This window comes from Melanostigma gelatinosum (genome assembly GCF_949748355.1).
Source record: "Melanostigma gelatinosum genome assembly, chromosome: 3".
NCBI classification, from domain to species: Eukaryota; Metazoa; Chordata; class Actinopteri; order Perciformes; family Zoarcidae; genus Melanostigma; species Melanostigma gelatinosum.
Genome location: NC_136636.1, coordinates 6,890,306 through 6,902,974, shown reverse-complemented (window position 1 = coordinate 6,902,974; position 12,669 = coordinate 6,890,306). Strand labels below are relative to the sequence as shown.

The following is a 12,669-nucleotide window of genomic DNA, read 5'->3' as shown; positions in this document are numbered from 1 at the left end:
ACTTTAAGTTGTTAAAGATAAAATAAAACAAATGACAGCCTCTTTCAAAAAGCACATTCAGTGACAGAAGTCATGAAAATAGCAGTTTTTCTTTTCAAATCGTCCTCAACTGCAAAAAACATCAGCTTTACTTTCATTATTGTGTTTATATGAACTATGGTTTCACCACAGTGTGTTTCGTTGAGTTTATAGTGTCACGGTGTAGTTGTATCACATGTGTAAATAGTAAACCATACGTGTTGTACTTACTTTTGAATGTACCATAAGTAGATAGAGCGATAGAGAGAAACTCACTCACTAAATTGAGTTTAGCTTGGTCACCCTCCACTCCAGTAAATAAACAACAGTTACTCTGTGTGGACGATGGGTGGCGCTATGCGCCCAGATATATTTAAATGAGAACCTGAATAATGACTTGCTCAGTGCCTTTCCTGACGTATTGGATCCAAATGCATTAAAAAACTACCAAGTTATAATAATGGTGTCCATTTGATTAATGTTGAGAATATTATTTGGTGTCAAAACACGTCCTAAAAGCTTGATTTGTTAATTTTAGATCCATGTATAAAGTATTTAAAGTGGACATAAAGATGTTAACATGCTAATGACAATACACAAACATGGCTTTTTTAAGAGCAACACAATTTAGCTTTTGTTATTTTAGGTGATAAATGCTTGAAGGCCATGGTTGTTGGCGCATGCGTAATGTAGTGCCACACTGCCCGCGCGGGTGGTGAATGCAACTGGGAGAAATTCAACTGCGTGATCTGGAAGGAGACAGGCGGAGGCTGCGGGACCTGCACTTTGAAGGCGATTACACGGCAGATTTGATACCCAACCGGACAAAGAGGGACTGGAGAACAGGTAAGGAGCCCGTACCGAGTTCATAATCCCTAAACCGAGACCGAGGCGGGTTTGGTGGATGCGTCAACGGGTTTTTAGATGGTGTAGGTGCCGCATGTCGGCTTCTTGAGTTCAAAACAAACGTGACGAAGTAGCAAATAAAACGTAACGTTTAAACATGGCGTTGTTATGTTTGTGTTGTTGTTGTCTCTTGTGTCGGGTCTGTTTCCCCACTTGGTGCTTTTTAAATGGCTACGTCGGTTTCTTGAGTTGGGGGGGAAGTTTATAATGTTTTGCATTTCCACGCCGCGCGTTCACAGCGCGAAAAAAGTATGACAAAGTAGGCCCTAGCGCGAGGCCCCGAAGAGCTCTCTTTGTGAGTGACCTGCTGCTCAGCCAATCAGATGAGAGTATTCCGCCCACACCAGAATCTTTCCGCCAGTCACCTTCGCCCAAAGCGCCGACGTAGGCGATGGTTTCCTCTCTCGCGCTACGCCCACTGATTATAAAAGGCTGGACAATAAAGAGGTTAAAGCAGCAGACGTCGTCAACTGTTTGATATATATTAACATAAAACATGTATTTTATGTTAAATGTACAGTTAAAAAAAATAAAAAAAATAATGCCAGATGCTGTTCTCTCCCTTTTTTATAACAGTCAAATATAAATCTAAGATGAAATGAATCGTTGCAAAATATTAGTGTTAAACATTTAAATTAATCCATTTCCTGCTTCGTGATCGTGGCATCACAAACTATCGGTCTATGTCGCTATCGTCTCTTGTCTCGGTTTCTTTGTGCAGGCCCATTTAAACGCACCTTTTTATATTTTACACACACTGCATTTAAACTGAATATCATATTATGTTTGCTCTCAGATAACGCGGGAGGTGTGTGTGTGTGACTTGTCGCAGACGGAGAGCCATTAGGGTCTTTTTCCACCGTCTTCTATTGTGTCTGTATGCGTGAAATCGGCTGACCAGAAAACACGTGGGCCGCCGAGCAGTGCGAAGATATCCGGTTTGAACGCCAATAGCTCCAGACTGCCTCCGCGATGGGGAACCGAGTCGGCTGTAACGCGGAGAACAGTAAGACGATTCTAATATATATGATATATATATATATATATATATATATAGTGTGTAAACCTGTTTAATAAAGGGCGCCGATATCGCCCCTCCGTACTGCCTGACAAAGGAGGCGCTGTTATCCGGACGGAGTTGACGTTTTCTAGGCGAGACGATACGATTAACCGCCTCCACCAAACCATAGATATTCAGCAGCAGGACCCGCAGTCTGCATGTGTGATGAGACATTGTTCGATGAGACAATGACCCAATTTACCACCAAATATACTGTCCATCTGACTGAGTATAGGCTTGGTGCATTACTGCTTGATGACTGGACCAATGGGGGCTTACAAGAGGAAGTGAAAGCAAGTTCTTGGAGTCGTTCTTCTTGATATAGGGACTGAAATAATACAGAATACTCCGATATTGTTCATTTATGATAAAGATGCTCTGAGGAACCTGTGTGAGGTCGTGCTTAGACACCCCCTGCTGTCTCAAACCACTGGAACATCTGGTATTAGTTACACATTTCATCACCATTTGAGGTACATGGCTCACCGTGATTATGTCACTTTTTTGTATCCCCACTGTGTTTTTCAATGTGTTTTAAAACGTGTGTAGCTGCAGTGTGTGGTTAGACTGGTAATATGTTTATTTTTCTCCCGAGTCTGGACTGCATCATTGTTCACACAGTGGGAGGGCCACACCAAAGATTGCTACTATGGTGCAAAGCTGTGATTTGTTAAAATAATTGTTAGCGACGAGCCGAGAGAGAGACGAGGCCGATTGCAGGATAGTCTGAAGGCCTTGATAGTCGAGTGTGTTGTGTGCTTGAGTTCGGCACAATGTGTGTTTCTCAATAGTTGTACACAAAGTCATAGGAGGTTGAGATATGATTGGTATGTTTATTGGTTAATGTGTGTGTGTACAGGAAGGGAGCCTTGATGTGGGCAGTATGAGTAAGACGCCCCCTAACAGAAGAGGGATATCTTTTGAGGTTGGAGCTCAGCTTGAGGCCAGAGACACCCTCAAAAACTGGTGAGTCATGGCCTCGCTCATTCCTCCCCCATCCCAGTGACCGTTCACTTCCCCTCACTCTCACCCTCCCCCTCATAAATTCTCATTCTCCATTTTTTGGGGCCCGGGTTCAGCCATTCTGTACGTCCCACCAAAATGTTAAAAAAAAGAAGGAAGCCAGTAAAAAGCAGTGAAGGCAATGAAAAAAATAATCTGTGACTGTTAAATCGTATTATAAATCATGATGATGGTGTTAATATGCTAAAGATAGAAATGAAGATAGTCATTGTGACATTTTTTTTAAAGCAAACTACGTGAATTTGGCTGTACTGAGAAACATTATACTAGCGTGTCCATTCGCACACCATCCTCTCATGATTCCTTATGTTGTTGACGTTTTCTAGATTGACTAATCTCTCCTGACCTCCATTATATGTTTAAAAAGGATAAGGAACTTGAAAACCTCTCCCCGTCCCATCGCACATCATTGAGTTTCTTTTTGTCGCGTAGGTATGCTGCCAACATAGAGAAGGTCGACTACGAAGAGGAGAAAGTACTTGTCCATTACCGCCAGTGGAGCCACCGGTACGACGAGTGGTTTGACTGGACTAGTCCGTACCTGAGGCCCGTGGAGAGGGTTCAGCTGAGGCGGCAGGGCCTGAACGACGACGCTCCCGAACCTGTAAGCATTTCAGCGCTTCTCCCGCCAGCTTTGTTCTCCGTTACATAAAGAAATTATACATTCTGCCTTATTTATTGGTTATGTTGTGTTCCTCTCGCCTTTGTTTGTGGTGTATATCTGCATTGAGGGGTTCTTAAACTTTATCTTTTCTCCAAAAGCTGAAACATGATACTGGGGTTTTATTTGCATAAGCTAAATGGATATCTGCTACTTTTACCCGCGAGTAAAAATTGTACCACGATGCCGGTTTAATAAAGATGCGCCGACAGTGCTGGTTTTGTTACTATTTACCAGCTCCAGTATGTCCCTGACCGAGTATCTCCGTCCTCCTTCCAGGACTTTCAGGTGAACGACAAGGTCCTGGCTAGCTGGTCCGACTGCCGCTTCTACCCCGCTACGGTCATTTCTGTCAACAAAGATGGTGGGTACCAATAACCTCTATCTATCTATCTATCTATCTATCTATCTTAAAACAGTTTAAATATATGGAGACATAGTACTTCAGGTTAAGATCTTTTTTTGGAGGACGATTTTCCTCTTGTTATTCAAGCTGTGTGCTTACAGTACAAGATTGTGCAATGTGGAGCACATGTTTATAGTTTCACTTTTGTTTTTAAAAAGGAAGCTGTGGCTTTCACTGGCTCAGCAAAGAGAAACTATGACTATAAATCTGTCTGATGCACAAAACTCACACAAACAACAGAGAACTGTTTAATGGGCTACTTGACTGGCTGGCTCTGGTGTAAAACATGTTCTTCTTTATCCCCCTCAGCATCCTACACTGTGAAGTTCTACGATGGTGTAATCCAGACAGTGAAGGGGATACACGTGAAGCCTTTTATCAAAGAGGTACATGTAAGAAGTGAGCATAAACATCCGTAAAAAGTGCCATTTTCTGCTCGTTTTCCTCAACTTCCTCTCTGTCCTGCTTCCAAATAGAGAGGTGGTGTTGGTGGAGGAGGGAAGTCTCGGTCCTCTGAAAGGAACATGGTCAGGAGGGCCCCGAACCGCAGGGACCGGAGGCCCCAGGAGAACGGAGGCCCCAAGAACAAGCGGCCCAGACGCAGCACGTCCGACCAGGAGGACAGCAACAGCGAGGACGAGGAGCGGGACGAGGGGATGGTCAACGAGAAGAACAAGAAAACAAACGGTGAGGTCGAGGCCGCGCCCACGCCTGCTATCAAACAGGAAGAGGAAATAAAAGAGGAAGCAGACCAGAACAAGGCCGGGGGTGTAGAAAAGGGAACAGGACTCACAAACGGGGTGACGGTGAAAGAAGAAGAAGATGAGCGCAGCGAGGAAAGGTGTCACGTAAACGGAGAGGTGAAAAAGGAAGAGGTGGAAACGGAACCGAGTGGAACAAAGCCATACACGGAGTCGCCCGCGCAGACGGAGCAGGTGCCTGTCCCTATGACAACCACAGAGTCCAATGGAGACGCGGAGCAGAAGCCGAATGTCCAATCGGAAATCGCTCAGCCGGCAGCGGATGTGCCGCCTCCCCAGCCTGTGAAACGTAAGTGTTGATGAAGTCTATGAGCAGGCGATTCATTGGCTCTGTAGAGTTGTGAAACGGGCGTATTTGAAGGCGTAAGCGAATAAAATAAGTCTCTTTTCTTTTGCCTTTCGGCAGCGGTAAGAAAACAGGGTTTCCACAACCCCAACAGATTCAGCAGGGAGCCACGTGAGTACAACGCAGAACCTATCGCACACATACAGCCATCGCTGCCATCCTTTGATGTACTTCATTCACTTCATGTCGCTCCTTGTTTCAGTGTACCGAGTCATCAAAAACCAACCTCCCCCCGTCTTGTCCATCAACCTCGACCACAACCCGTTTAAGTGCAGCGCTCCCGGCTGCACGAAGTCATTCCGAAAGGCCAAGCTGCTGCACTACCACATGAAATATTACCACGGCGAGGAGCAGCCTCTGGAGGGGGTCCAGACCCGGGCCTCCGAGAAGCAGGCCGCCCCCCCCACCGGTTTGGACGGCCCGAAAAGAAGGAGAACCATCTCTGCCTCTATGCGTGAGCTCCTCTCTAGTTTCACCTCCGTCCTGATTGATATGCTGAATCATGACACGCTTTAATTGATGAGCATCATCTTCTTAAACAAGGCTGCCTTGTAGATATTGCGCTTCCAGCCACGCTGTATATAGATCAGGGTTTTTGGGTTTTTTCTTTGATGTTGTTTGTTGTCCTCAGACTCTGTCGGGCCGGCCACGGCTCCCCGCGGTGAGGTGAAGACTGCAGGCAGGCGCACATCCGCCCCGCCTGCAGTCAATGCCCAGGGCCACCAGCAGAGGGCGCTGCTGAGGGAGAAGAGCAAGGAGAACCAGCTGGACAGGAACGGATGCCAGCAGCAGGGCAAAGACTCGGACAGGAGTGGCTTTGACGTTGGTAGGTGTCGTGCAGTACGAGTGGAGAGAATGAATTGTGATAACTGTGCACACGCGAGGCTTTAACTCTTGCCACCTAACGGTCCCCAGGGTCGGTAAAAGACAAACTGAAGGAGAAACCGAAACAGAAGGACTTCCTCCGCATTAAACTAAAGAAGAAGAAGAAGAAAAAGAAGGCCAAGTCCGGTAAGAATGGGTCCCCCGGTGTCGGCCCTCCTCTCATATCTGCTGCTCTGCATGTGCACCCACTGTGACTCCTGCAAAGCATTGAGCACTCCTCCATTCACTCCTCTTTGGTGTGCTGGCTGAGCCTTGAGTGTGTGGGAGAAGTGTTGCATCTGTCGCTGGCCTCTTGTCACGCAATCCGAACGCTCCAACTCGTTCCTTTAACGTCGGGGCTTCTCGCTTTTGCCCTCGTATACACGACGACGCGGCTGCGGATGAAAAGCCAGATTTAGTTGTGATATTGCCTAATCCACACACAAATCAAACACTGTTCTCTGTAGTCCTAGTTGGCATCCACATGTAGGTACAGTAGGTTTGGCAGATAATGCCAGTTAAAAATGTAAATGCCTGGAACACGGGCCGCGATTGATTTTTGTCCCCTGACTGTTCTCTAGTCTGTTATTTGTCCATGTTTGTTTTGCCACAGTTTGTCTCCCCCCCCCCCCCCCCCCCCCCCCGATGGCCGTTTGTTAAGCATTTCCAAAGTTGACATTTTGTTCTACATCTGCTTCCCCCTCCCCCCCCCCTTCCCTTTATTGACAGACTACACAGGTAGTGAGGAGAATATTGACATCTCAGTATTGGGTCTTCAGTCCAATTTGCCACTCAAATTCCCCCCCTCACACAATCACAAGCCTGAGGCCTACGGCAGCAGGCCCGGATACAGCTGCTCACAGCAGATACATGTGGATGGTGGGTATCTGTGTGTGTGTGTGTGTGTGTATGTGTACTGCACGTGGCTTCCTCTCCCCTCCATTCCTCCGTTCCCTCTGGATTCAATCCATCATGTTCTAGTCTGATGTGCATCATACCTGTTGTGTGTCTGAATGTTACTCATAACACATCATGACCTGCAGAGTGAAACAAGCTGCTGCTGCAGATGAAATCAATACTTCTTAAACGCTTGGTTGATTGAATCCTGAGCTGTTCTTTGCTGCTACGGCTTGCTTTGTTAAAACTCACACAATGCGACACGTTTTGAATCGAACATGCATTGAGCTAAATCGTGTCATTCTCGAAACAATGAACCAATATGTGTGTTCCTGTTACGGTAGATGAGGACAGCATCAGTGACTGGTCCACTGACAGCTGTGGGTGGAGCGACGATGACTTCGGGGTGGATTTGGACGTCACCACGCCTCCCCTGAGCGTGGACTCCGGGGCCGTGGACACAAGTGACCAAGAGATCGTGCGATGTATCTGTGAGGTGGAGGAAGAGAATGACTTCATGATCCAGGTGAGTCTATTTTTAAAGCATTGAAAGCTCTTTTTTTCTGCGTTAATCTTCGGGTTGCATTTCTATAAAACATGCGTGTCCTTCCCTCAGTGTGAAGATTGTTTGTGCTGGCAGCACGGCACCTGCATGGGCCTGCTGGAAGACAATGTTCCAGACCGATACACCTGCCACATCTGCAGAGACCCACCAGGTGAGGGGGGAGGGGGGGGGAGAAAAACACACTACCACCACCTTTTAGCTTTAAAGTATACACAATTCAACTTTGCTGACATCAAAGCATCTGTTTGGCTGGTCTGGTAGAGAGCTGCAGGCTTCCTCCTCCTAATGAAGCATCATCTGCTATCTAGTGGACAAAAGAATAATGACAGTGTGTACAGTTAACAGTGCGTTGTGTCGTAATGCTGTGATTTGTTGTGATTCTGAAATTCACAGTTTTCAGCATGTTAATTTGCATTGATCATTATCATCAAACAGGGAAGCTTCAGGATTTTTGCAGATTGTCTTTTGGCTCATTGATTTGTAAAAGAATAAGAAGTATAAGTATTGAAGTACTGGCCATGAATTTTTCAGCATTAAGCAGAAAATAGTCCGAAATAATATCTGCGTATAGAGGGCTTAGCGTGGCCACAGTAAATGTGGAAATAAAGAGAAAAGATCAACTTGTTTTAGGAGCAAACACTGCCACGCTGAAGGAGAGCGAGCTGCTGTTCATGACCGGAGCAAGTGGAACACCGCCTACAAAACGGAGAAATGTCGACCGAAGTATTTTGTTGACGCGGCACTGGGCTTGTTCGTATTGCTGATTGGACTAATGTTCTCTGTGTTCCATAAGAGTAGTTAATGTTAATGGAATGATTTGGGTTGTGTTATTAATAAAGATAAAATCATAATGCCGTGATATGGTCTCACCCAGCACAGGTGTTTAACAGGGAGCCGTTGTTTGAACGGAGGAGACATTGCTCTTTTATAGATTTTTCAAGTTTAAATACTTTAAGTAAATTGTTAAAACTATTTTAGACTTGTATATCTAACTCTACTGCAGAGCGCTTCAAGGTTTGATCATACATTCTTTGATCAACCAACCACGTACACCAGCAAGCAGACACAGCGTAGCTCCTCCTTACTAGCTTTACTTACGAGTGCATTCATTGCATTTGATAAACATTTGTTCGTTATTTCCAGGTCAGAGGCAGAGTCTGCGCTACTGGTACGACCGTGAGTGGTTGAGCAGCGGTCACATGTACGGCTTGTCCTTCCTGGATGAGAACTACTCTCACCAAAACGCCAAGAAGATCACCACCACCCACCAGCTGCTGGGAGACGTGCACCACGTGGTCGAGATTCTCAACGGGCTGCAGCTCAAGATGAGCATCCTACAGTGAGTACAGCAGGAAGACACTCGCATTACACTGTGGATCATGACAGAAATTATTGTTTTCTCGCCCGGTTTCAATTCAACATTTTATTATTTACTTGTTTTATTTTAATCTTTCCTTTTGGCTTTTCAGGAGCAATACCCACCCAGACCTGCAGCTGTGGCGGCAGCCCTGGAAGCACTTGGAGCGGTCGCGGAGCGCCTCGGACTCGTGGCGCGGCAGTGACGCCGCTCCGTCTCCCGCGACTCCCGACGAGGATATGAGCCGAGGGGAAATTCTAATGTCCAATGCTCTGGAGAAGCTGAGCCGGGCGGCCACAGCCGCCACCGCCTCCTCGTCCGGCTCCTCCTTCCCCTTCCCGTCCTTCCAGGACTCGTACATTACCAGCGAACATTGCTACCAGAAGCCGAGGGCGTATTACCCGGCGGTGGAGCGGAAGCTGGTGGTGGAGACCCGACAGGGCTCTGAGCTGGAGGACAGCATGAGGAGCACGGAGGAGCTGTTGGAGCGGGAGCAGCGCTACGGAAGCCTGCTGGAGACGGACAAGCCCAAATCAACAGGCACCAACTACAAGGTTAGGACTTGTTCCACAAAGCACAGGCTGTGTGGTCACTGTAGACAAGTGAAATGAGCTCACACCATTCTGTAAAATGTTACATTCGAAGCAGGTAAGTGACGGTGACGTTACATCTGAGTTACTCCAGCGACTCAAGGATTTGTCTGACCACCAATCTTTAATCTTTTTGGTTGTTTTGTGTCTTGTGTGTTTGTATAAAGAGGTCTAAACCGGCTTGTTATAAAAATCTTGTCTTGACGATTTCCCCTGAACGCCTCCAGGCTTCGATGTGTGGCTCTTGGTCCCAGGCTGAGACGAGGGAGGAGGGAGGACGAGGTCCCGGAGAGGCTTCCGATAACAGCAGGCAGCATCAACAGAGGCAGATCAACCTGCTGGACCACATAGACTCGGTCCAGGACGAGGTCTCGCACCGGATGGACTTCATTGAGAGGGAGCTGGACGGTAAGACCTACGGAGGCATTGATCTGGTCTCTTTAGCAGGGCACGAAACTTTGAGCCGAGATGTAAAGAAATGTTGAAGATGACGCCTAAAAGGCTTTAACAAGGTTCGTCATTCCTGACTAACACAGTGTTGAGAACTGGGTCAGGCACACATGTACAATTTAAGAAGCACTCAGAGTTGAGCCCTCAATGAAGACACATTTGCGTTTGATGATTCATGATATTATTCAACAGCTCGGAGCACATTGTCGGGCACTAGTGGTTGAGAGGATTGCATCAAAGCCAGCATACTGAAACACTCCCAACGCGGTGTGTCTTTAAGAACAGGATAGTGTTTGTGTGTCACCATGGGCTCTGCTAACCTCTGGTTCTTCTGCCCCCCCTCAGTGCTGGAGAGCTGGCTGGACTACACCGGGGAGCTGGAGCCTCCTGAACCTTTGGCCCGTCTGCCTCAGCTCAAACAACGCATGAAACGGCTGCTGACACAGCTGGGAAAGGTGCAGCAGATCGCCCTGTTCAGCTCCACATGAGGGTGCCAGAGAACAGCGTCAGTCAGTCAGTCGGCCGGTCAGTCGGTCCCCACACGGCATGCAGGAGCAGTGCAGCAGAGGAAAGGCCACTGGTCTCTGGCTGCAAAGATAACGATGATTAGTGCAAGGCTCGGATTGTTCCGCACATTCTCCAAGACCAGACTTAAAAAAAAAAAAAAGGTTCTGTGTGGTGTAATCCGATGCTGCAGCCAGCCAGTGTCGTATATTAACGTTTTATATGAACACGTAATGGAAAGCTGGCATCATAAATCAGGACGAAACACAAAAAGTAACCTCGTAAACGCAGGAGAAACTCCTCGGACCAGATTCCATTTCTATGGTTCCCATGCAACTCTAAACCTAATGAATGCCTTTTTGTCTGAGCTACTGCTTAACGTCGCCCTGTCTCTGTGTCTGTCTCTCTCTCTGTGTCTCTCTCTCTGTCTCTCTCTCTCTCGCTCTCTCTCTCTCTCTCTCTCTCAGTACACAGCGCTTTACACGCAGAAGCTTTATATTTTCAAATTGCAGTTCAGTTCTTTGCAATAGTTTTCAAATGCTCACTGTTTCTTTTTTTTTTTTGCATCAACAATGTCCCAAAGTTCCATTTTGGTCACCCGCCACGTCATACTGCATTTAAACTCTTTGCTCCAGGTGTGGACAGACAGTAACTTGAAGACACTGAAACAAGCCGTCTCTACAAATAATTAGTTCTGCTTTTGATCTACTCAAGGAGTTTGGTTTTTTTACTACACTGTGAAGCTATTTTTGTCTGGAATCAAAGGCATCTTATTGTTTTCCGTTTTTAGAGACGTAACTGGTGTGATTTCTGTTCCGTCGGAAACTGTAATGCTTCTTCTGTTCTAACGGTCCGCTCACGGGTGTTACGGTTTTATAAGTTAATCTCTCTGTTTGTTAGTTACTGCATCCTTTACTTCCGTTTAGCATCGCTGACCCACGATTCACTGAAACCTGTAACGTGGACGTGTCTTTTCTTCAGCTAGCGTCTCGTGCTTTGACAAATACTACTATGAAGACATGGAAAGTTTTCTTTTCTGTTTCATCCATTTATTTACAGTATTTGGCTTGTTTGTAAATATGTTATTCAAAGAAATGTGCTCTTCTTTATTGAACATCCTCCAAATCCATTTATTGTATGCTACTGTACTGTAAGTGTGTGGCTTAGAAGCAGGGAAATGTCAAAAACAATGCAAACAGATCTGCTGGTACATAAATAAACTATCATTCTTATTAATCACCATGGGCATGTTCTTGGCGTTTTTCTCAAAGTTTGAAGATGTCCTCGTCCTGTTTATCCCTCTGACATCACCACCACTGCTGTTAACGGTTGCATCATTCACAATTTCATGTAACATGTTTGTGCTCTTATACAATCAGATTGAAATTGAGGGCAGCGGGTAGTAGCCTCAGGGCCGCACTCAACTAGAGAAAACCCTGCTGATGTGCCACTGAGCAAGGCATTCGACCAACAGCTCTACAGTAAAGCTGCTCGTGACCAAAGACAGAGCTCTGGTTGCACTGGACTGCTGCAGTTTGGGTGAAATCTGTAAACGAGAACGACTTTTATGGAAGATTGCGTGCATACTTTGATGAAATGTGTTTTCTATTACGTAGCAGATTTGGGTTGGTTACATAATCGGATTGAAAATAGAAACCTGATGGGAATTCTAATCGTTGATCTCCAAAATTTGAGCCAGCATCATGTGGTGTTTCATCAGGACAAATATGTTCCTCACGAACATTGTCGTTGGACTATTACCAAACATGGGACAAAGACAAATACCCTTAATTTATAAAAAATAAATGCTATTATCTCACCACCTCTTATCAAAAGTGAGCAATTACTCTCAGACATGCGCTGTCCGCCTATTTTAACCCAAGACTGCTGAAATAAAGTTCGTACATACATCATGAAACGAACTTTAAGGCCGTGAATGCAGTTTAAATACATTTAATTTATCAGTAACAGTACAGCAGGTAGTGCGAGCACGCATCATGTTGCTTCCCCCGAGTCTCGTCCTCATCATTTTGGAGCGGAGTGAGACCTCCCCCCTGCCTCTTATCTGTGGTGAGCACCGCCTCCTCTCATTGGCTCCTCCTGGCTCCGGTGTGCAACGCCTCCTCTCATTGGCTCCTCCTGTCTGTGCTGTGCAACGCCTCCTCTCATTGGTTCCTCCTGTTCTGTGGGCGTGCACCGCCTCCTCCCATTGGCTCCTCCGCGGTGTCTGCGACGCAGCGCGTAGTTCCGCCCCAGAGTTA

General features: G+C 46.4%; 1 protein-coding gene across 1 annotated transcript; it reads left to right on the top strand.

Moving 5' to 3' along the window:
- Positions 1-728: 728 nt before the first annotated feature.
- phf20a (PHD finger protein 20, a) lies at positions 729-11,640 on the top strand. Its single transcript, XM_079297002.1, has 17 exons — positions 729-864; positions 2,844-2,950; positions 3,440-3,611; positions 3,948-4,032; positions 4,384-4,460; positions 4,551-5,124; positions 5,242-5,292; positions 5,384-5,635; positions 5,813-6,007; positions 6,097-6,192; positions 6,775-6,924; positions 7,287-7,468; positions 7,559-7,658; positions 8,651-8,846; positions 8,977-9,418; positions 9,682-9,862; positions 10,250-11,640. Exons 2-17 carry the CDS (start codon positions 2,868-2,870, stop codon positions 10,390-10,392), a joined length of 2,979 nt encoding a protein of 992 aa, XP_079153128.1. The 5' UTR covers positions 729-864; positions 2,844-2,867; the 3' UTR covers positions 10,393-11,640.
- The last annotated feature ends 1,029 nt before the right edge of the window (positions 11,641-12,669 follow it).

Bases quoted from the DNA above. Each gene is read 5' to 3' on its own strand.
- phf20a (XM_079297002.1), top strand. From the start codon at position 2,868: ATGAGTAAGACGCCCCCTAACAGAAGAGGGATATCTTTTGAGGTTGGA. The intron at 2,951-3,439 runs GTGAGTCATGGC...TTTGTCGCGTAG, and splicing joins AGAGACACCCTCAAAAACTG to GTATGCTGCCAACATAGAGA. The intron at 3,612-3,947 runs GTAAGCATTTCA...TCCTCCTTCCAG, and splicing joins ACGACGACGCTCCCGAACCT to GACTTTCAGGTGAACGACAA.